The following is a 24942-nucleotide window of genomic DNA, read 5'->3' on the forward strand; positions in this document are numbered from 1 at the left end:
AGGTGGGATATATATAATCCCTCCAGTGTGCTCTGGTTCTGACCCGGGGTCTCCTCCCAGTTGGACGTGCCTGGAATACCTCCACGGGGAGGCAAACAGGAAGTATCCTGATCAGACGCCCTAATCAACGAGCTCCTTTCAACGTAAACAAGCAGGAGCTCGTCATCCTCCTGATGAAGAAGGGGATCACTGGAAATGAAATAATTCCCTTGGAGGGGTTAAAAAGAAAAATACATCTTCATACTAGTAATCTACTTGATGAGTTGAGCTTAATTTAATCAAGTAGAATCACATCAGTCTACTATTTCAACTATTTCTCCTGTTTTTATTGCTTATAATGTTTGAAGAAGGTTTTTTAGTAGTTATATAAGTGTTATCTACAACGTGGAGGACATTCACTTCTGTAATTCACTTCCTCCGACAGCATGAGTGTAATACTTGTTGCATCACTTTCACACGCACAACAAAATAAAACATAAATAAACTAAAATCTGTGTGATACGATAAACTACAAACTGCTCACAACTCAAGTATTATTGTGTGCTAGTTGAAGGACTTTCTGTGTGTATAAATGCAGGTTTAAAGGAATTATGTTAAATGTAAATATCTTAGTGTGGTATCAGTAAGGAATAACAGCTATTTGGGGGCAGCGTGATCCAGAGATAAGCGAGACTGTCAACTGATCAGGGCAGTAAGATCAATCAAGTATCAATATTATTGTAATTTTTAGGTAATTACACTGCACTTTAAATTAGCTCTGCTACTGTCGAGCTCTTTGAATGTGGAGCAGCAGGCAAATCTAGTTTAAAAGGATGGGTTCAGGTGCCCAAATGAACATTGACATGTTTGTCTTGCTGTAATTATTCCTCATGTTCATACTGGACATCAAGAGATTCCTCCATCATGCACTTTCAATGTAAGTGATGGGGGACAAAATCTACAGTCCTCCTTCAGTTCAAAAGTGTATTTAAAAGTTTACTTGAAGCTTCAGCTGTCCAAATGAGTCAAATCATGTCAATATCTTTCAACGTTACAGCCTTTTTAGCCAAATTCCCTCATTATATTATGATCCTTCCACTGCAGCTGAACAGGAAAACACTGTCCATCGAGACACAAAGAGGGAAAATTTTACTAAAAAGACCGTATTTGTTGAAGATATCTTCTTTATTTGACAAACTCAGACAAGCCTCATATTCTCTTCAGATATACTTTGAATACATTTTTTCTAAAAACAAGGACTGTGGGTTTTATCCCCCATCGTTTACATTGTAAGTACATTATGTAGAGATCTTCTAATGTCAGTATGAACAGGAGGAAATATTGATTACAGCAAGAAACCCTCAATGCTCATATGGACTCCTGACTGTTGTTTTAAATATGCTGAAATATCTTTACATCTAATTTCAGAGTTTAAAATAATACTGTATGTTTGCGTTTGTGTGCGTTCATGTGCAGTGAATGTGTGTGTATTTGCCTTCATAACAAGAAGTTGACCTGATGCAGGTCATTCAGGACATGTTGGGCCTCTGAGTCCTCAGTAGGGATTCACCTGCTTTGCATGAACAAAACAGGCTGTTTAACAATGTATGTGTGCAACACACATACAGTACATATACAGTATTTACACAAACAAGTGACTCCGAGGGCCACTCTGAACTGGATCTGTGGTGTGTGACTATGACTGAGTACAAACAAATTTCAGTCGCTTGTGTGTGTTCAAACAGATAGTTTGTCGGTCTGGGCCAAAGGTCACTGTAGCTGCACCGTGGGAACGCGTGTTTGAAAAGCATGTGACTGATGACACAAGTGTGTGTTCAGTCTGCGCGGAAGGACGCTGGCTTTATGAGTTCAAACACACGGAAATTTCCATCCACTCTGATGATCAACCAAACATACCTGTAGATGCTCTTTGTATTTCGACAGCTTTTTCGCAGCATTTCGACTCATTTGCAAAGCAGTTGCAACAACAACTGCAGGTTACTGTCCTGAACAACCCTGATACCGACTTATTTGTTAGACACACACGCACCATGTCAGAGATCAAATATTTATCCGAGAGCAAATATTTGTTTTCCGTTTGCTAGTCTTGCTTTGAGGAGCAATGTTTCATAATGAGATTTCATTATTTTTCAGTTTTTATAGAATATTTCTTTCATTATAACAAAAAACACAGACATTTATTTGCTTTATCCTTGAAGAACAAAACTAATCTCAACTGAACACAAAAAGAAACTCTTCTCCAATGTGTCTCTGTTTTATAAACATATTTGCTGCTAATGATAAATGAATACTAACTAGAAAAGACAACCAGTATCATATGTTCTTCAAAACTTCTGCAAGAACGTGTTATTTTCACACATCATGCTTTCTTAATTCTATATATTTCTTAATTCTATATATTATTGTATATTATTAGTATTTAAAAAATGTTATATGTATGTTTACATAAGTTGTTTGTACACACGTGTGTCCTGATCCTGGTGGTGTGTGACGACAGTGCCAGGGACTGTGTGTGTGTGTGTGTGTGTGTGTGTGTGTGTGTGTGTGTGTGTGTGTGTGTGTGTGTGTGTGTGTGTGTGTGTAAAGCGAGACACCTGTTCACTGGAGCCCTCTGCTTGCAGTGAGCTGCTCATTATTTATGACCTGTCTTTTCAGCTCCGTTAATATGCTCTGTTTGCTTGTCTGAACGGTGACACACAACTGTAAAGCACACACACACACACACACACACACACACACATAAATAGATGTACACACACTTGAACACAAACACACACACAAGCAGAGAGGCGTCATCACAACTGGCTGTGACACGGTGTCAATATCCTCGTCATGTGTGAGTGTTTCAAAACACACTCCCAGTCAAACCATGTAACACACTGATGTGTGTGTGTGTGTGTGTGTGTGTAATAAATGAAGCTATCTATATACTTTTATCCCTTTTTATTAATTTGTTTTCTTACTTTATTTTCTCTTTTCTCACCTTCTATATATTCATGCATCCTTTAATTTTTCATTATTTGTCTCTTGTCTGTTTTTCTTTCCTTCACCTTCATTCTTGCCCAATTTTAATTTATTTACTGTATTTATCTATTCTTTCCTCCTCATTCCTCTCCTTTATTTCCCTTATTTGCTTCCTCCTCCTCTTAATTTCTGTCCTCACCCTTTCCTCATCCTTTCTTTTTCCTCTCTCTCTTCTGTCTCATCTTCCCTCCTTTCTCTGCACTGCTGTTGTCCAAGGATAGGACATGCTGCAGGTGATGGAGGTAAATCATCGAGGACATAATTAAGAGGCTTATGAGGAGGAGTGTGCGTGTTATGCATCACATTAGGAAAAAAAAAAAAAAAAAGCAAAAGAAACTGCATGCAAACAGGCCTCACAGTTACACAAACGCTCATTTTCATTCACCGACAAACACACAGACACTCAGCCTTCGGGGTTTGACCTTATACGGTGGAGTTAAATACCTCTCTCGCCTCATTTGGTTGTCTGTGAGTACACAAATGCGCGCACATACACACACACACACTCACGCGCACACACACACACACACATAGCCTTCTGGTGTATTTTAAGCATCAATGAAGGACTCATCAGACATGTTCATCTAGTTCCCTCACAAATTTGAATGTTTTCTGCTCCCCCATTGGCCTTAGAAACCTCTGTTAGGAATTGCGTGTGTGTGTGTTTGTGTGTATGTGTGTGTGTGTGTGTAATCTGGAACTCAGCTTGATCCCCTCTGGTATGTGCTCTCGGGAGTGTTTGTCAAAGGGCAGCAGCACAGCCTGAAGTAACGACAAAAAAAAAAAAAAAAAAAAAAAGGGCCTTCGCTGGTTTTCCTCCCCTTGCTGGTTCCTCAAAACCACTTTGGTGCCTTCAATGTGTTTCATTAGTCTGAAATTAAACACTTTTGTTTTTCAAATCCAATTTGGTGAAAAACCTTAACTTACCCACTATTCTTTGTGCTGTTAGTGGTTACGTAAAGGTTGATGTCACTTAATAAAAACGGATTAATCAGATTTCTTTTTCACACCTTCCATTTAATTCTCTAAACATGCAATGAAAGCTCGTTTCAGTATCTCACTTTCAATCGTTACTATAGATGATAATGTCTTTTTAAAAAAAAAAGGCTACAGGTTATGTGAGTTTTCCATTTTTACACTCTTAATCTGTCAAACGTGATCTGATGTAATTCTCCTTGGTTCTATTAAATTAGGGTGAGAGCCTGAGAAAATACCTGGCGTCAGATGTGAGAATAGTGTGTCGGAGTGGGTGAGTTACCGAGGTTATCGAGCGTCCACCTTCCGTCTCAGATGTGAGGAGAAATAACGAGTCACATTTGGTGTCTTTTTGGTTAAGACATTATGATTATTTTCTTACCGTTGCCTGCGATGGCCTGGGCCTCGATTTCATTCGCTTTCGTCTTGGCCACATCCGCTAACACCACCTCGCCCTTATCGCTGGAAACATAATGGAGGTCCTTTGAAGGTAATGCAAAACAGAAAGAAACGCAAACGTTAATCTAAAATGAATCTAGGCTCCAATGACAATAGGGTTTTTTCTTTCTTTCTTTTTTTTTTTTTTTTTTTTTTTGGGAGGGGTGGGGGGGGCGGTGTTTTGGCGGGAGAAGGAAGAAACAGATGAAATGACAGGGAAAAAAAAATGAGGCGTTTGAAGCCCAACATCAGAAAGAGCACCGGTTGGATGAAATGCCGGTTCCTCAAAAAACTTTGAAATCAGCCTGCTCGCACCCCCCCCCCCACCCCTCTCTACCCCCACCCCCCCCCCTTCCATCCACACCCTCGTCTCTCCGGTTTTGAACTAGGAGGATGTTATCTGTCACATTTCAAAAGTGGGAGAGGAGGCGAGGGACTGTTCACCTTTCAGAAACGCTGGTATTCTCTCTTTACGGAGAAACATATCCAGCCGAGCATATTACTATATCAGCCTGTGACAATATTGGAAACAGCGTGTATCCTCTGTATCTCTCTGTTTGAGTCTCGCACGGCCATAAAGAGAGATAATATTGCTAAATGATGTCTGAGGGTGGCTGATTTAATACTCAAGGCTGCCTTACTATTCATTAATAACCACACTGTTCCTGTTTTAAGGCCCTCCAGGCTACAAGCAAGGCTGAGGTCAGTTCATCTTCTATTTAAATAGTTGGAAAAATACAAATTAATTCTCAAACCGTAGTCTTAATAAATCAGATTCAATTCAAATCTTAAGAGAGACATGCACTGTGTCTGACATCCATTCTAAGCAGCTTTTGAGAATATACATTAGTGTGTTCATAATGGAAAAGAGACTAAATGTGCATTGAAAAAAAAACAAAATATGTAAACTCAAAAACACTGTTGAGGGACATTATTCTCCTACAATGTAAAAAAGTAAAACTACACTACTGTTAATGTTAATGATGGTGAAACATGAAACAGGAAAAACAAAAAATAAAATATAACATTTTTGGAAAAACATTTTTCTTTCTCTGTTTGACGTTTGACAGTCAAAGTGGTTTTCTGTTATTATTAAATGTTTTAGGATGTTGATTTCTTGTATATAAACTGCAAAAACAGTACACTATAAAGATTAGTACACATTTTATACAGTTAGTATTTATTATGGAACTGGGACACAGCTTAGTCCCATTAGCACATTAACTAATTAAAAGATGTAATTAAATACATTCAACAATGTCAATAATATTTGGATTAGGAACATGGGATCTATATGTCCAGATCAACAAGAAAAGTGTATTCCCCTATAAAAAATTGAACAAATTCATAGTTTTATGATGTTAAATTGATTTAATTTTAGATTTAAAAAGTGCATCCTGATGGGAAAATTTGAACTGTATGATAACAGCTCAATCATACAGCAGGATATACAAACAATCAGAACTTCATTTTAGAATCAATGACCACCAATAGTTACAAATATCTGTCTTGATGTCTTGAAATAACTTCTATTGTGTCCCTTTAAATGCTCTCAGTGTAAAAATCAAACACTGGAGCTTCCTGATGGTATAAAAGTTTCATAAAGAAACGTCTTTTTTTAATCTCCCAGAGCAGCTGTGAAGTAAATAACTAAAGACACAAATAAATAAACAAATAATAAATAAAAAATACACAATTTAATTAGAAAATCGTCATGTTGCCACATTTGTTCCAGTGGAGCCCATCAGTGACCAGCAGTAAATGCTAAGAAAGGACTGGGCAGCTCCCAGTGTGAAAATGTCGCCCTGACTGGAGCGAAATATACACGCTGTGGATATCGGGTAAGTTGAAGTGAGAAAAATAAAAAATATACGTTGTGGAATTTTTAAACAGAAGGGAAACAGATTTTCTGCAACATTCAACCTAAAGTGATTGAACTGAGAGTGAATCAAACCCTCATCCTGGCACCCAACGAGGGGCTACTCAGGGTCGCAGGGTTTCCTCAGGCCGAGTGCAGGGCCTGAGGGCCCATCAAAGGGTACAGCGTGTTAAGGAAAGTCTTCCGCCTCAGCGACATCACAGGACATCAGTGCCGTGACTCAGGGCTCGCCATGGATAACCCTCAGCTGGCTAAAGCCAGCCCCCAGCTGAGCTTGCACCCGGCCCTAATACCCCCATATTGTAACCCAGCTTTTGTACCCCCAGAGGAAAAAAAAAAAAAGAGGGGGGTGCTGGTTTCCAAAAGAGATGGGGAGCAGAGAGGAATTGAGGCAGGGAGAGAGGGGGGAGTAAAGGAGAATGAGAGAGAGAGAGGTGCTGAAATTGAAGAGTATGAATGGGAACAGATTGGGTAATTATAGTGTGGTGCCTGCCCTCTGTGGTGAGGAGTTAGGAGGAAATGTGAAAATGGCTGACAACAAAATGGCCTCAAAAGGACCTAAATCGGCTCCCAGGACTGAGGTGGCTAATTCAGCCGCTGTGAACGAGGACATGGCCCCTCAATTAGATATGAGTGAGGCTTCCTAATTGATAACAAACAGAGCAGCGGAAGATTAAACAGGAGAGGAGGCATTATAGTGAAATGATAGTGAGGAGTGTGAGCGAGAGAGAAAGAAGAAAAGAGCAGAGAGAGAGAGAGAGAGAGAGAGGGTGAACAAGACATAAAAGCCGGGAAGAAGTCAAAATTCACAACAAGGGTTTTTCATGTGTGTGAGAGCGAGAGAAGCAGCAGGGAGAGAGAGAGAGAGCAAGAGAGAGAGATTGTATGACAGACAGAACAGAACAATATGAACATTTGATGCCGGGGCGCTTTATTCCAGCTTAGCTCCTCATAATACTGTCTGAATCTGGAGAGAGAGAGACCCAGAGAAAGAATAAACGAATGAACAAACGTGAAATGAGAGCGAGAGAGACAAACGGAGAACTAGCAGGAGAGAGAGAGAGAGAGAGAGGAGTATCAGCCCGACTAAGAAGGGATAACAATAATACTGCATATAAAACCATCAGATATTACACCTCTTATTCCCCAACGCTCAAACGCGACACTAATCTTATTTATATAAGAGCTTTAGGGGTTGCAGCGCGCCAGCTAACCGCACTGATAAAGAGGGGCGTTTTAGAGGGCCATTTTTGGGGAGGGGTAGAGGGAAAGGGGGGTGAGGTGGACGCTAAGACCCCGATATTGACTGATATTTGGGTTACTTCCAAATAAATGAAGGATTAGGTTAATTGGCACACAGCAGCGCTTACAGCACATTAATAGAAGGGCTCACGTCTGCTGTATGTTTGCACTCGAACATGTTGGCTGTGTTACTGTCAAACAGGATCGATGGGAAATACATACGTGAACATACAATGTGGATTTGCTCTTTTTTTTTTTTTTGGTATGCAGAGTAACTTTTTGACCTTTTTGGTTCCTGACATGTGACCAATAGTGGCACAATTGTGACATTTTAAAGAATGCTGCCTTTACTTCACCTGCACTCAGTTATAATTGTGCAATTGTTTAAAACTGGAGCTGCATTGTTTGATTATTAAACCTGCTCTGACAACTTTGACTTCAGTTTTTGTGATTTCATGCATTTCTGACAATGCCATTCAAGATTTCACACATAACAGGAAACAACTTGTTGCTATCGGTGTAGAGAGAATAACAGAAACAATGGTTTTGTAGTAACAGCAAAAGAGTGAGACGTGCATGTGTAAATGCATGTTATACAACAGGTAGTTATGACCAAACAATCTGATTGGTCAGCTAGACATTTAAAATGTGCTTAAATCAACATGACAGCACACCTAGCCGTGCTCAAATGAAAAAAGCCTCATCACTTAAATATATACTATATCACTCCTTATTTGCTATATTTGAGTGTCAGAATTATATGTGTAAAATTGATGCACTATATAGAGCCCTAAACAAATAAATAAGTAAACCATGTCCACAGCATAGATAATAATAATAATAAATAGTAACTTTATTTAAATAGCATCTATAAAAACAGAGTTTATAAAGTGATTTGACAGACAAAGCAAGATTACTTTTTGTTTAAAAATGCAACATCATGTGCTTCTGTTGTTAGATGTGTACAGTTTAACCACACTACTGTTGGTGATGACTCAAAATTATGATAATTTATAAGGGTCCGAATTCTTGATGTAGTAGTATTGAGGGAATAGTGAATAAATGAACGAGGGAGTGATTTCGGGCACAGCCTTAGTCTCTCTGTGTTTCCTCTGAGATGTGTTTCTACCTGTAAAACATGTAAAACATCAAACTAAAAGGCAGCTCGAGAGAGAGAAGCCTTTGCTCTTTGATTCTGAGAGACTGACATCAAATCCTGATGATTATTTTTGAAGTTCTCTGCTATCAAACTACATTGCGGCCGCTGCATTTAGCCAGTTATCTGCAGGAATAATAAAAAAAATACACTTAAATACCAGTCAGTCCCAGAAATTCCAGTTCATGGGCTAAAATGTTTTAGGTTGGAATTCTCCTTTAACCTTTATTAACAAACATACAGTCAAATCAAATATTGACAAGGAGACTGGACACAAATCCACATGGGCACAAGTATGCAAACATGAAAATACATATTCACTAATTAACATAAGCATAATCCCTGGACATGAGCACATTTGCTGAACACACACACACACTTGTTTTCTGACACACCTGTTATCCAGGAGCCTTGTGTTTGACTAACACTTCTATCAGATAGGTGTTAAGGACTTAACGTTTTAATAAGGCAAATTACTCATCTGAGCGACAACAATGAGCTTATTGCCGAAGACGTGCGATACCTCTTCCTCCTCCTCCTCCTCCTCCAGCGCCGCCGAGCCTGGCGTCAGATAGTGGAGGAAGATAGGGGGTGAACCTAACAGACGCAGCTTGCCTTAGCTTAGTTAGCGTATCTAACAAGAAACAGTACAAGCCCTCATTGGGGAACAAAAGAGCCGTCATCAGATTCGGCTATCACACAATTTGATTTAATTAACAAGCTACATCAAGAGCCAAAGACCCAAGAAGAAGAAGAAAAAAGGGGAGGGAAAAAAAAAAACTTGTCCTCGGCTTGACTTGGCTGACGAATGACCTAATTGGTTACATTATCAACTCATTATCAAAGGCTAATTAGGGAGCTACAGAACAGCGCCAATTATGAAAAAAAAAAAAAAAAAAAAATGCAAACGACTCAGTAACCCCCTACTACTACCTCTACATACACCCCCCAACCTGCACCACCGCCAAAACACCCCCCTACCAACAATTCCTCCTCCCCCTCAATTTAGCCCGACACTAAAGTGTTTCATTTTAACAAAAGGTTTCTTTTTTAGAGAAAGACTTGGAGGGCCTCCATTGTTAGCTGGGAAACAATGGGGCTTGAGGGGATGGGGGTCGGGTGATAAAGGGAGGGAGGGGGGGGGGGGGGGTATATCATGCTGGGCGTTTCCAGAAGAGGTAAGGGCACGTTATCTGTGTGTATATGTGTGTGTGTGTGTGTGTGTATTTTATCAAGTCAGTAGTGCGTTATTGAGTTCTGTGGGCAAGTTGGAAGTTAGAAAGAGTTGGGTGAGGATGGGGGTTGCCCTCATTAACCCCCTCCAACTCAACTCAATCAGCCGACCAGCAGGTTAAAGCAACAACACAACCTAATTAGAGCGAGGGACAGAGCGAGGGGTGAAATGTCAACGTCCTCTTTTTCCTTTCTCTTTTTCTCTCTGTCGCTCTTTTCGGATGTGATGTGATGCCGCTCTCTTGGTCGATGAGGCAAGAAAGTGCTTGAAACTGCTTGTTGTAACTCATCGTTAACTTTGTTACAGATCTGGGATGAAAGGACTTGAAAATATCTGTTGCATCTGTCCACAAAGGGGCTCGATCAAATGTTTTTTTATGTTCTCTCTCAAATTTGTTCTCATAAAATTAACAAGAAAAATAGTAAAATCCTACATCTGATTCATGAAGTGAGCGTATACAGCTGACTTAATTTTAAACTGTGTTACGTTCCAGAAAATGTATCTTCAGCAAAATATTTTTTAGGTGTCAGAAGAGAAACTGGAAGTCTGGAGGGATGTCGTCTGTGTGCTATTAACACTATACTTGTTTGATTTTTAAGGAGGTGTAGCATTAGGGCTGCAGGAGGGGACAGACAGTTTTTAGAGTAAGTAAGTACCTTTAATTAGAGAGGTTTTGCAGTGTGAAGAGACACATACAAGCTCTGGATAACACCACAACAACGTCACACCTCTGGCTTCAAGGACACGTACTGCATGTTGCAGAGATCCAAATTATTCCTGTTTTTTCTTGACTGAATGTTTAAGCAAATCAACAATTTGGTTATCGTGTGACACACAAAAGCATCTTGAAAACATAATGAAAATACTTAAAGTAGTTAATCTATTGGAATATTTGTCATTTTGAATTTACAAAAGGTTACTTGGACTTTATTTTCTATTTCATGGTCAACAAAATATGAAAATTTGAGAATATCAGTGTAGAAGAGAATTAAAAAAAAAAAATTAATATGTATATTACCCCCAAAAAAGTGAATTTTAAGCTAAGATCACATCTATATGACCAAACATGTCATGACTGAGGCCCAGTAAGTTTTAGGAAGTGTTGATTGTTTACATAAAAACAAGGATTTCACATACAGTGCATATATATGATTGTACATTTGGCTCTATGAGAATAATCACTGTAGCTGGAACATTTTTGGCCTGCTTCAACCGGGCTGAATAGCCCTGATGTGTCTGACTCCACCCATCAGTTCAGCCTCAACACTGAGAATTATTTGCAAATATGTCTCCACCTCAGTCTCCAGGATCATCTCCTGTTTCTTCCTCTCCCTCCTTACTCATCTCTTTACGCCTCCAAAGTTACAGAGCAAGACCTTGTTTCTTTTCTCTCTCGCCTTTTCTCTCCCTTTTTTTTTTTTGTTGCATTTGTCATATAGCTTTCCATCTACACCGCTACCCCCTCCCCTCCTCTCTGCCACCCCCCCCTTCCCTGCGCTCTTTCAAGGTCCACAGACTCGACTCCACCTTTTCAATTCGGCTTCCCAGCAGCACTACTTAGTGGGGAGGGAATTGGAACCAGTGCTATCAGTGTGATTGAGGGAGCAAGAGGAGTGTGTGTGTTTGTATGTGTGTGTGTGTGTGTGTGGGTCTGTATTAATGTCGAGGGTGTTGGTGAAGCATGGAGCAAAGGGGGCCCCATGAAAAAGGGGGTCAAACACATAGAAGAGCATTTCAGCGTGGAGTGGAAGAAAGAGCGAGTTAGAGGGAAGATGAGAGGAGAGGAAAAGGCCGAGCCGAGGCCATGGAGGTTGTGAAAAGATAGGGGCCCATACTGAGATCACACCTGCTCTCTGACACGTTACACACACACACACACACACACACACACACACACACACACACACTTGTATGGGTTACAAGTCATGTGCAAATGAGAGCAACAAGGGCACAACAGTGAAAGAATGATTAAAATAGGTTGTACAGTACAGTACTAGTTAAGCTTTCATATGTACACTGAGATTTATCACTCAAAATGTAATAGTTCAGGTGTTTGTATAAGGCAGATATCTTCCACAGTTAGTCTTTTTAGTAAAAATGTCTCAGTGAAAGCTGCAGTGAAAGGATAGTAGCAAAAAAGAAGGAATTTGGCACTTATAAAGACAATAACTTAGAAAGATATTGAATTGATTTTACTAATTTGCACAACTGAAGCCTCATGTTGGCTTCAAATGAACTTTTAAATACATTTTTGCACAGATGAAGGGCTGTGGATTTTGTCCCTCATCAATTACATTGAAAGTGTTTTATGAAGGGATCTATTAACAGTCAGTAACAATATCACTGGTTGTTTGAAAAATGTTCGAAGACATGTTACACGTCGCTTAGCACTGCCAACAAAATCTCACGGTTTGTGATTACTGGGGCCCAATATCTGTGGAATTTTCCAATAAAACCGAGTACATTTGGAAATTGTAAGTGAGCCGGAACACAGTGCTGCTTGATAGCCTCACTGGGTCATCAAAGTGGTTCTGGTACGGATCATTTTATGTAGGGAGGTGCTGCGATTGGCTACAAGTAGTATACAGCTTTAACATAATTGTAAGCCTCATTAAATAAAATGTGTTTTAGTTAAATTTGTGTTCCAGCCTATCAGAGGACTTTCTATATTTTCTACCTTTCTGTAGTCACTGAGCACCTGTGTTGCGACTGTGTTTATTTGTTTATATTGTTTGTGATTCATTTGGTGAAGTATCTGATGTTTTTTAACCTTTTTAGTCTTAACAGAGTGTCGAGCTTTTCCTTCTTTACTGACTTAAAATGATTCAACAGTGGGTTTTACTGTAATGTAGGGCTGCAACTAACGATTATTTTCATTATTGTTTAATCTGTTGATTATCTTCTTGATTAATCGATCAGTTGTTTGGTCTATAAATGTCAGAAAATTGTGAAAAATGTTGATCAGTGTTTCGCAAAGCCCAAAGCGATGTCCTCAAATGTCTTGTTTTGTCCTGACCAACAGTCCACAACCCGAAGATATTTAGTTTTCTATCATAGAGGACTAAAGAAACCAGAAATATTCATATTTGAGAAGCTGGAATCAGAGATTTCTTCTTAAAAAAAATATTCAAAACGATTAATTGATTATCAAAGTTGTTGGCGGCGAATTAAACAGTTGTCAGCTAATCGATTAACCAACCAATCGTTGCATCTCTACTATGATGTCAGCCACCTTTTTGTCATGGTTAAATATCAAATTTTCTTTCAAGAGAGCAATTTAAATAATATTTACTTTTCACTCACCATGAACAAGTCTCTGGCGTCTAAATCTACAGCGAGGAGGAAGGCCTTCTCAAAGCGCTGGTGTCTGCGGAGAAAGAGGAGACGATTTAAGAGGAAACACGACAACATCCTGACAGACTAACAAAAGAGGAGAACAATCATCAATCTAAAAACACACACGCTTTGGATGAAAATTTGAGATGGAAAGGTCACTTGTACATATTTCTTCCTTATGTCTGCACACACACACACACACACACACAGACAGACACACACCTCCCAACTTTCCTTTCCACACACACACACACACACACACACACACACACACACACCTCTACATAGAAAACTGTCAATAATTGAACTGAGAGTAGCGAGCCCTCTTCCTATTATCCAGAATTAAAGCTGGGAGAGAGAGAGAGAGAAAGAGCTGCGTCTCCCAGTACAAAACACCTCAACTTTTTTCCTGTCTAGAGCCAACATGAAACAAACAAACACAAGCAGAGAGAGGAGGTGTGTGTGGGGGGAGAAGAGGGAGGGGGGAGGGAGAGGGGGGGCTTCCTTCATTTGATGTTGATGGAGAGAAAAAGAATGCAGGTAGGTGATAAGAGAGGAGAGGAGGAGGGATGCCAAACAACGCTCCAGCTCTGCTACAGAGGAAGAGAGAGAAAGAGAGAGAGAGAGAGAGGGAATGGGAGGTAATTGCAGGATGGAGAGCAGTAAGCAGCAGTGTGTGGGAACAACAGGGTCTATTTCAGTCAAACAGGCATTTCAAAAGGCTCTCATGGCAGAAGGGAATATGAAACAACAGTCTAAACAGGTGCATGTGTGGTGCTTTGCCTTATGAATGACTCAAAGCTGCATCCGTGCGTGCGTGCGATGACATTCAAAAGCTATTTCCTTTTTAGAATTTTTAAAATAGCAATAGTGAGCGGCAAATAAGCGGTATTAAATTGTCTCTTCAATGGATGTCATTTTCTGAAAGACATTTTTGGACTGTATTTCTTATTCTGATTCTGCACCCTGCATAGTGTTTTAATAATAACTGAATAAAATCCTCTGTTAATGCCGTAAAAAGGAGTCAAATCTCACATCGGCAGCTTTAAATCAGTGATCAGACATCTTATCATAACACATGTGGTTTTAATTGTTTGATTTACATTTTAATTACTTATTATTATTGTTATTGGGAACAAACTGTTAATGTATGAATTTAGATGAATTAAGCTACAGGACAGTGTGCATTACCTGAGGAGGTGGTGAAAAAAGCGGCGGGCGTACTTCAGGATCGCCTCCTTGTACTCTAGTATCACCGTGTCAGACAGAGGGGCAGGTGGGGCGTAAAACACACCCAGTGCTGCTTCTAGTTGGGCTTCAGACAGAATAGAAACACTCACAATGAAACAAAAATAATATTCATGTGGGTCATGTGAGATGTGTGTCAGCAAACAATTTTACCAGCAGTGAGCAGTTTCTGTTATAAAACATAATAATGCACCAACAGTGCAGCTTTAAAGTCCTCCTCCACTCAAAAATGTGTTTTTCTTCTTGTTCCTACAGTTGAATGTTTGAGCTTCACTGTACATAATGATGTATGTTAAGAGTTTGACACTAGAAGGCTGTTTTCACATTCATCTGCTGAAGGAGGAAAGTTTCTTGAAAATCTGATTTAAAGGGGCCTACGAGCAGGATTTGTGACATCACAAATAGTTTGGAGCCAATCCTGATCCGATATTCAATTTACACAAGTTTGATGTGGAAACTTGAAGCCTCCGGTGCACGAACACTGAGACTTTTCAGTAAACTACGATGCATCTTGTATCCAGCAGTTAAACTTTTGTAATTAAATATATTTTCAAATTTACAGATTCTGATATTTTTAATGAGGAAAAATGAGTATCTAAGGATTTTAACAAGATTTAACTTTTTTTGTGGAAAAACCATATCAGACGCAAATTATTATTCAAAGTATTTTATATACATCTTAAAACATGCCTGGAGGGGATCTTTAAATTTACATAAATATCTGTAAAACTAAACCCCCGATCTACTGTGTTTAACATAGCCTAAAGTGTTTTGAAACCCACCTTCTCTCTCTGCGTTCAGCTCCAGCCTCAGCAGGTGGTTGGTGACTGAGCTCAGGCCTCGGAAGCACTCGTCTCCCATGGTGCTCCAGTCCATGGCCTCCAGGACGCCCAGCGCCTCTCTGACCTGACCACAACGTAGCCACTGCTGCAGAAGCTCCCCTGGACCCATCTGGCCCCCCGTCACAGCCCCTGTCACGTTTAGTTTACAAATGAATAAACTGCATTTAATGATGATGCAACACAGGATAAATGCACCAGGATCTCATTCATCTCCACGGCAGCTATAATGTTTAGTTTGATTAAATTAATATTTATACTACATATGAAGGCCTCCTGTCAGGATGTATCACAAGGTTTAGATGATAGATGATAAAATATAAACAATAAAATATGCAAAAATGCAGCTGGTTAAACAACATTTCATATTTTCCTTCACCGCTGTGGGAAATCTGTATTCAGGGGTGAGGTAAGGGTAACGTTTTGGCACTTGCAGTGTGTTACTTAAGTTAAGTAAGTGTCCAGTGGATCGGTCTAAACTCGCAGCACTAGATTGTTCAGACTGGCATTGACTTGTCAATCAATTAGCTGGGAAGTCTGTTTAATCCCTGGTGTGTATCTGTGTGTGTGTGTGTGTGTGTGTGTGTGTGTGTGTGTGTGTGAATGCAAATTAAAAACAAGATTCACCATCAGCAAACCGCCATCTGTTTATATACATCTGATAAATACTGATAAAAATATTGAGCTTACGTTATGTTCTCTTAAGTTCAAATGATTTGCCTAAATTTTATTCAAATCAGACTGTCTGGTGACTTAAGTTTGTTTGCTTTTTTTGTGATGAGTGATGATGAGAGGGACGCTGCAATTGATTATGTCTTTTGACCAGAGGTGATATTGATTATGCTTTTGTTAGTGTGTGTGTGTGTGTGTGTGTGTGTGTGTGTGTGAGCAGATTAGGACTCTGCTGAATAATGGAAGGACAAGGTTTTGTACTCTTACTGGCAGTAGAGGTGTCTCATTCTGTTTGTATGTAAGGGCAAAGGTGTGCCTGTGTGTGTGTGTGTGTGTGTGTGTGTGTGTGTGTGTGTGTGTGTGTGTGTGTGTGTGTGTGGCTTTATACAAAGACCGCACACACGGGAAGTGAAGGTGTTGAATGCCAAGGGTGATTATGGTCCATTGTGACTTGATCACGATGGTACACAGTACAACAGTAGGAGGAATTGTTGCAGACTTGTTTTGGGAAAGGCCCGATGTGCACGCGAGTGCTGGAGCAACACGGGAGCGCCGTACTTAAGTGTGTGCTGCAATAAATGGAGCGTGTGCCGACTGAAACGGAAACTTCCTTTAATGCAACTTCATCAAATTAGAATTCTGAAAGTGCCATGTTAAGACATTTTTCACAATCATGCTACAAGCAGGATTATGTTACGATGTCGTTAGGCTTATATAGCCATTTAACCAAATTTGGACAGTTCTAATAACTCCTGTCCTTAAATCTTTACACTGGCTTCCAGTTACTTAAAGAATAGATTTTAATGTACTGCTGCTAGTTTATAAATCACTGTACAAACTCAACAAGAGTATAAACCCAGTAGGGCCCTTAGATCCTTAGGAAGTAGTCAACTTGTACCTCGACTCAGAGCTAAAACAGGGTGAAGCGGCTTTTAGCTACAATGCTGTACACAGATAGAAACATCTTCCTGATGATCTTACATGTGCACCAACTCTAAGCACTTTCAAATCTAACTTAAAAACTGAGCTGTTCTCCTGAACCTTTGACTGATTGGTTTCTCTACTGCACTTTTATTTTCCTTTGTTGCATCAGCAACTTACTAAAATTAAAACTAGTTTTAATTATCCTGTATTTATCTCTGTTCTTAACTTTTTAATTGGCATATTAATGTGTCTGTGTCTGTTGTTTTTCTTTTTTTTAAAAATGTTTTTAATGCATTACGTAAAGCATTTTGAATTGCTCTTGTGCATGAAATGTGCCACAGTTCTGGACAATGTTGGTGATCACCAACAGCAGCACCGTCAATGGACCAGGCTGCAGGAAGTCAAAGTCACCACTGACTCATTGTCTAATTAATTGAAGAAGTTGTGTGTGTACGTGTGTGTGTGTGTGTGTGTGTGTGTGTGTGTGTGTGTGTGTGTATGTGTGTGTGTGTGTGTGTGTGTGTGTGTGGGTGGGTGTACAAGCAATTAAAATGACAAGCTGGCAATTAGCAAGCCCCCAAATCCCCTAAAGAGTGGGCTAATGTGGCTAATACATCAGCTGAGCGTTGAGCGGTTTGTGTGTGTCTATGTTTATGTGTGAGTGTGTGTATGTTTGTGTGTAGGGGTCCTTGAGTTGGGTGTGAACGCCTGCTCCAAGCTAACTCTGATGCAGAAACAATGGATCCTTGTCAATTCTCTCCCACACCCGTCTACGCTAACCTATTTGACCAGCTCAGTTCGGCGTCACTGTGTCACACGGTACACAAAACAACACTGAGCACTAAGTTCAGCAGCAGCATGAACAAACAGCCACAAAGAAAGAGTACTCACACTGTGCACTATCAACATGACAAATAGACTTCACAGAGACAAAACTTAACTGTGCTACAACTGACACTGAATTCAATTGCAAAGATATTAATGATTATCTGATTATCAGCATTTAAGTTTTTTAAAATATTAAAATATCAGCAATTAAAAGTGTTATTATATTGTCCAGAATCAATAAGTAGACCACAGTGTCTTATTTAGAAATTAAAATGTCTTAAAGTTACAAATGAAAGGAGTCCTTTGTAATCTAGTCAAAACGCTGGTGTTGTATTAGTAAATTTTAAGAATACTAATAGGTTTAAACTCAAATCGTTGCCCTGGGTAGGCTTGGCTTGATAAAAGTGCTTTACAAATGAGCTCTGTCTCCAAATTAGCAAGAACAACCTTGTGCAGTGGAGGAGAGAGCCCACCTTTATGTTATTTCGATGGCTGCTGACTAATTTTCTGCTTTAAGAAGTAACCAAAATAAATGTCAAATAAAGACATGGTCTCGCTTGGTCTCGCTCTTTGAACACTAGTTGTACACTGAGTTATGTAATTGAACTTTATACATCAATAATATTTCACTAAATTCCCATCCTCATGAAAAATGACTCTATTTTCTTGCGCCGTGCAGCACATTTCCTGGTCTGCACTTCCACAGCCTGTACCGGTGCAGGCCCAGTCGCGGCTAACGTGTGCCCAGATGAGATAACTCGGTACAGGCAGGGGGGTGGGGGTGAGGGGGCACCAGGGAGGGCTGCCTCCTATGGAAAAAAAGAGAACTTGGAGCTTGGCCAAGTCTTTCTTCCTCGCCGCCTCCCGACTCACTCCTTCTGTCATGTAGCGGGCCTTATGAAACAAGTCAATACAGAGAAGGAGCGCAAGCAAACAAACAAATGAGTTGGAGTGTGTGTGTGTGTGTGCGCATAGAAGCACAGAAATAGAAGAATACACACACGTGTGTGTGAGGGGGGGGAAGAATTATCATGGAGAAAAGACGTGCAGTGACTTTCTTCATCAAAACCTTGGCAGACGATCAGAGGAGGGGAAGCTATTGTTGGAAGACACCCTCCCCTTTCCCTGTGCACACAGGCAAATGCAGTTGAATACACACAGCCAAATACACACCCTCAAACACACACACAAACTCAAATACACACAATCTTCTACCTACCTCCCTCCACCCCCACACTCCTGCTTTCAAACTTCAGCAAGAGAGCTGCGTGCCACTGTCACATCTTCTTTCCAAAGTCACAATTAAAGACGCTGGATGTGTGTACGTGTGAGTGTGTATAGCGCCGTATGAGTGTGTATGTTAGTGTATGCGCGTGTGTTAGAGGGGTGAGGTGGCTGCTTCGGAAAAAATTTTGATTGGCAAACTTTATCTGGGGGCCCCGAGGGACTGCGCAGCCACTGTAAACGATTTATCGGAAAAATGCATCCCAGAATGCACCTGGGGGGCTCTTGCCCCAGGGCGATTATTGAATGACCTCTGAGAGCGTGACTCCTGCTAACCTTCCCGCCCGTCAACAAATTAACTTCCCTCGGCAGTGAAGAGGTACTAGGACGACCCGTTCAGCAGCCATATTTACACAGCGGAGTTCAGATACAGTGTCAGATCCAAAACAGAGGGAGAGCTTCTGAAGGGAGGAGGGCACCTTCATTAGGAGGAGGTGATTGTGATGGTGTGGAGGGTTATTAAATTATTTTCTATTGAGAGAAAGTGCATCGGATAGGGAAATAAATTTTAAGGCTGGTTACTTGTAGTAGTGTAGTTTGAAACAGTTCTTACTGTTGCTGATTTGAGACCTTTGAAGTGATGTTAAATCGATGCAACAGTTTGCTCAATATTCTGAGATATTTAACTTACTGAGTTTTGTTCATGGCTAAATGTGGAATAGTGCTGAAATTGTTAGGTGTTTCATCAGGTGATTTAAAGAAAATAAATCATCATTTTTTACAATTAATACGATTTGCTGCTTTTCTCTGTGGTATAATTGCATATCGTTGAGTTTTGGTTTGTTGGTTATACAAAACAAGCAATTTTTAAGACATTATCTCGGTCTAAAGGCTTTTTATTGATTTAACAATTTACCAACCGATCAAAAAATCATCTGATTGCCTAATAAAGGGCATAATTGTTAGTTTGCAGCACTAACGTAGAGTTTTGGTCTCCATTCTGTACACTTTCCAACTTCCTAAATTTTTTTCATTACATTTATTTTTAGTAATTTGTTCTTCAAATGGCATTTTGGGATCTTATTTTACTTACCTAGTCGGAATCTCAAGGCTGCTAGTGGTCCCCCATGAAAGGCCAGCATCAGTGTATCTGTCCCCTCTGGGCCTCCTTCCAGACCTGTCCCCCACTGTAGTCCCTCCAGGCCTCCAGAGCAGCGCAGGTGCTCAGCTAGTTTTAGCGTGGCGGCCGAAGCAACCTCTTCCGCTACCAGCGCCATTCTTACAGGTGCCAAGCCCACATCAAAGCACATCAGCTCCCCGTGCCCTCCCCCTACCATGACCACGGCCCCAGCAGGATGCCAGGCGAGGAGGGTGGCTGGCACAGGGCAAGAGGCCAGTATAGAGACCCCCCGTCGCTGGTCGTACAAGACCAGGGAGGAGTCGCTTAAGCCCAGGAGGAGTGTGGTCTCACAGGGGTGACGTGAGCAGGAAACAGGATGGGAAGGCAGCGGGATCCGGGTGACAGACAGGCGGTGCATGCGCCCTCGTGCACATTCGTACACGCAAGCGTCAGCCCAGGGCCCCTCTGTGGATCCTTGGGGTCCTGTGGGTAGCTCCACTGTTAGCAGCTGGTAGGGCTGGAGCCGGCTGAAGCAGCAGTCCAGGGGATTGCTTTCAGTTCGGATGGAGCTAAGGACCTGGCAGAGGGAGTAAAGGTAAAGAGAGAGTATTAATTAAATAAAACTAAATACTTACCACTGATGCACACTTGATCATCTTCTCATCTGATCTAACAATTCACAATAATATATCCTGTATAAATTAAATTGCTAACATTTATTTATTCAAAGCAATTTATTCTAACTCTGAAGCATTTACTCATAAAATAATAGACTCGTCCTTCAAATCCTGTCGATTACTCCACTAATTGCAAGCTGAAGTTAGAGACTCAGCTTTGTAAAAACTTGTTTAATACATTAAGCAGCTTCAGATATTTTACTTTTTAGTTCTCATAGTTTTAAGAGACTTCAGTTCAGAAACTACAGTGCACTGAATGTGCTAAAGCTCTTGATTTAGAGGCTGCTGTCTTCTTTTAGTATTTTGAACCAGTAGACATAGAACACTTAGAGAAAAAAAAAACTGATTTTTTTTATGTTATAAACCTATAAATGATCCAAGAGGCCATGTTGAAAATATATGTTAGTTTTAAACTTTCAATTGTGAATTAACATTTTAATGTTCTTCCTGCAGTTCCACCCACTTCACTATGTGTTACCGGAGAAAATTATCTTGCAGACAGGTCTACCACACTTAGATGTTGTACATGTTCAATTCTGTCTGTATCTGTCTTTGGTCCAAATATCCCCTTTAGCACTGGAGTGGTTAGAGGGATGGTGCACTTGGTAAAACAGGATACAACACCACTTAGAAATTAAGATTGAGCCAGACTGAGAAGACTGAGCCAGTATCCTCTAAATTGTTCAGCGTCTGTTGTCTATATTGGGATTGGAAGCGACTGACTTGTGGCAGTACTATTAATGATCTAACCCGTAAAATAAAAGAAGGATAAGAAAAGAGAAAGAAAGAGAACATGTGAGAGAAAGACAGGGACAGAAAAATGAGTCATACCATGGCAGCAGCCCCAAACCGCCTGGAGACGGAAGAAATAGAGCCTTCCACTTTGCTCATAAACATCCGACTGTCAATCAAGACAGCTAATGATAAGCGCTCCATTTTAACTCAAGGTCAACAACATCTTCTCCCTTAGCATGCCACGGCTTGGCACTCAGCACCTAGTGATAAACAACCTCCTGTTTACCTGTGTGAGGAGCCAAAAGCTCAATACTAGACATGGTCTGAATGACAAGAAACAAGCCTTTTTCTATATAAAGAGGATGATACAGGAAGAAAAGCTTGGAATTATTTGACCAATGGTCACATCCAGAATTTATATTATTCACACCTGGATCACAACCAGTTGGTGGGAGTGGGCACAATGGCCCCGCTAAGCAAGCGAGCATTGACACTGAGGGAGATAGGCCGTGTCACCGGTGGTACTGTCGATAAAACACCCACAAGGAACCAGGAACAGTAGGTGGATGACAGGAGACAACAGCTTGTACTAAACAGCAGCCCAACAGTTCCATAGTCACTAACAGAGCTTTTCAGGAGGGATTTCACCTTACCAAAGCCTCTATCAGAGCCCTGCATTGACCGTGGCAGCTTTGGCTAAATGAGCCCATTTCTTTTCGCCGTGTAGACAGAAAGAGGGATCGGCTGCCTGCCTGCCTTTCCTTTCCTTTCGCAAAGCTGCCCGGCCCAATTTTTTGGCAGGCATTGCCAAAAAGGGACTTAGAGGGAGGAAGGGAGTTTATTTTGCCTGCCCATGGTCTACAGCAGGAGAGAAGCAGATGACTGTCCTCCTGAAAGCTTTTTTTTTTTTGCTCTCCATAATCCCCCAGAGCTAGCTCCTGCTGCTCCCCAGGGGGTGGGTGCTGTGTGTGTGTGTGTGTGTGTGTGTGTTTATTTGAGGCAGCAGGCAATGCATGTAAGGGGTGGGGTATCCTTGGAAGGGTGCGGTTTTCTGGATAGCTACATTTCTGCTTGGACAAAGTGACAAATGCATTTTATAAACTTGCACACAAACACATAGCAGGCGAGGGACCATAGTCCACAGAATGCTGTCACAGGAATCACAAGACCTACTTCAATTCCACAAACCCTGACCCCCCAACCACATCTCATCCTCTCAGCTTTTCATCCTCTGCCCAACTTGCTAGTGCCCGCTGTGCCAGCATGCCACCATGGCACCATCGGGGATGAGGTGCAGCTGATTCAGCTCTGCTTCCCCTGACAGGTGAACCCCTATGGAAAGGAGGAGGGGGCAGTGTCAGCTAAAGCTCAGAGGCAAAGAGTGAATTCTGCATGGACTGGTTCAAACACCTGCGACAGCCGGTGCTTCCTCTAGTTGGGGCTCAAGACTAATCTCTGTTTTGTCTTATGTCTATTTTTACATGAACTACATAACACAACAAACATGTATGACGTGGGATAGTGTTATCCCCTTAATAAAAACGTAAAAATAGAGTCAGTTTAATGATATTTGGGTTATTTTCACCCAGCTTTACAGTCAATAAAAAGGGATTTCCCTGCTAGACAGCTCCATGCAGTAAGTAATGGGCCTCAAACATCGATGCATTGATTTGTCATTTCCTCAATGTTACTTGGATGTTTGAAGATACAGTATATTATACAGTGGAGTTATAGCTAGATTGACAGTCCATTGATTGACAAGAAAATCCTTAATCACATAATCATTATTTCAGAAATCATATCTCAGACTCACACAAAATGTATAAAGTATATTACTCCAGTCGCGGCCTCATTATGCTGGCTTCCAGGACATTTTAGATTTCAGTTTAAGATACTTTTTTTAAAGGATATTATATCTTGTATATTTAAACCCAATATTAAGAACCTACACAAAGGGCCCTGAGCTCAACTGACTTGTACTTGACCAAGATGAACTTACTGCCCTGCTTTGAGAGTTATATAGAAGTGCAATATTTAAAAGGATGCAGTCAATAAATCTAAATAATGCCACTGCAGAACATTCAACATAGAAAGCACTCTCTCTCTGTCGCATGTTTACCAGTCACAATATTTATTAAAGCCAGCGCGGCAGCATTTGGACTCTGGCTCATCTTCAAGGCCAGTTTGCCTCAGTTTCTCTTCCATGTGGACTGAGCTAAAGGCTTCTGAAAGCAACACAGCTGATTAGAACATTGGAGCACGGCACAAAGTCTTTCAGGGTTTTGGGGTTTGAATCTTACAAGAGCCAAAAACTCTTTTAAACTGCAAACATTCATGCTACCATAAGACAAATTATAAGATACTTAACCTGCAGCTGATCAATGCATGAACTCTCATAGTCAAAGCTACATGCTCAGCTGGTTGTCTTATTGTTAGGGTGAACTAACCACTGTGACAATAGACGCTAAGTATTAATATTATGTATAAGTGTTCACAAAAAAAACCAGGTGGGCTGTCAGGTGACTTCAGGACAAGTATGAGAGGAGAGTTTTCTGGGTATTGATCTCACAACGCCGACTGAGGCTGTTCAGCGTGTCTCTGCTACATGAAAGTCAAGTAAAATTACATTTTGATACCCAAAACAACAGTCAGTGCTTATCAGTACTTATAAGAAGAGAAAAGAAAGGACTTCTGAAATACAGTGTGCATGTGTCACTTCAATATATTCATAAAAGCAAAGCTTTGTTTGCCTGTGAGCTCTCCGGTGTGTATATTGTGGCAGCTGAACGTACTGTATTCCCCAGTTCTGAGAGCATAAAATGGAAAATGATGAATAAGGTCATGAGAGGAAGTGAGCAGGTGAGTGAAAGGAAGGCAGAGACAGAAAGAGAGATGCAGACAGACAAAATGTATGCACAAAAGATGATGAGAAAGAGTGGGAATGGAAGTGAGTAAAGAGAGGGAAAGGGGGTGGAGACATGGAGAGAAAGATGCAAAGAGAGCAGAGACAGACAGAGAGAGACAGACAGACAGAGAGAGAGAGAGAGAGAGAGAGAGAGGCCTCTGGTAAGTAGCTTTCTCCTGGTTATTGGTTTCAGTGACTGGTCAAAACTATTCTTCTCCATTCTTCTCCTCTCTCTCTCTCTCTCTCTCTCTCTCCCTCTCTCTCTCTTGCCGGCACCTTTTTTTCCCCTCCGTGGCGTGAAAGATAAAGCGGACGGGCCCAACTGTGTGGCTGGCCCTTGTTCACAGCAGTGGCCTTTTGAAGCCAATTTTCCAGCTCACGGAGCAGAGAAAGACAGGGAGAGACGGGTAGAGAGACGGAGGGACTCGGAGGAGAGTCGAGGGATGAAGGGATGAGGGGGTTCTGGAGGGGCGGGGGATGGGACTG

At 41.0% G+C, this 24942-nt stretch overlaps 1 protein-coding gene across 4 annotated transcripts in view; it reads right to left on the reverse strand.

Moving 5' to 3' along the window:
- Positions 1 to 24942, reverse strand: part of LOC121911534 (WD repeat containing planar cell polarity effector) — an 81958-nt gene that overhangs the window by 8853 nt on the left and 48163 nt on the right. For 3 of the 4 annotated variants that reach the window (XM_042433101.1, XM_042433099.1, XM_042433100.1), the window contains 5 exons: positions 20113 to 20716; positions 15315 to 15503; positions 14476 to 14599; positions 13252 to 13315; positions 4382 to 4481 (listed from right to left, as the gene is read on the reverse strand). In XM_042433101.1, coding sequence (XP_042289035.1) covers positions 4382 to 4481; positions 13252 to 13315; positions 14476 to 14599; positions 15315 to 15503; positions 20113 to 20716 — 1081 coding nt within the window. The remainder of the gene's footprint in view (positions 1 to 4381; positions 4482 to 13251; positions 13316 to 14475; positions 14600 to 15314; positions 15504 to 20112; positions 20717 to 24942) is intronic. The other variant, XM_042433102.1, reaches the window with a different exon arrangement.

The sequence above is a fragment of the Thunnus maccoyii genome, chromosome 14, assembly GCF_910596095.1.
Source record: "Thunnus maccoyii chromosome 14, fThuMac1.1, whole genome shotgun sequence".
NCBI classification, from domain to species: domain Eukaryota; kingdom Metazoa; phylum Chordata; class Actinopteri; order Scombriformes; family Scombridae; genus Thunnus; species Thunnus maccoyii.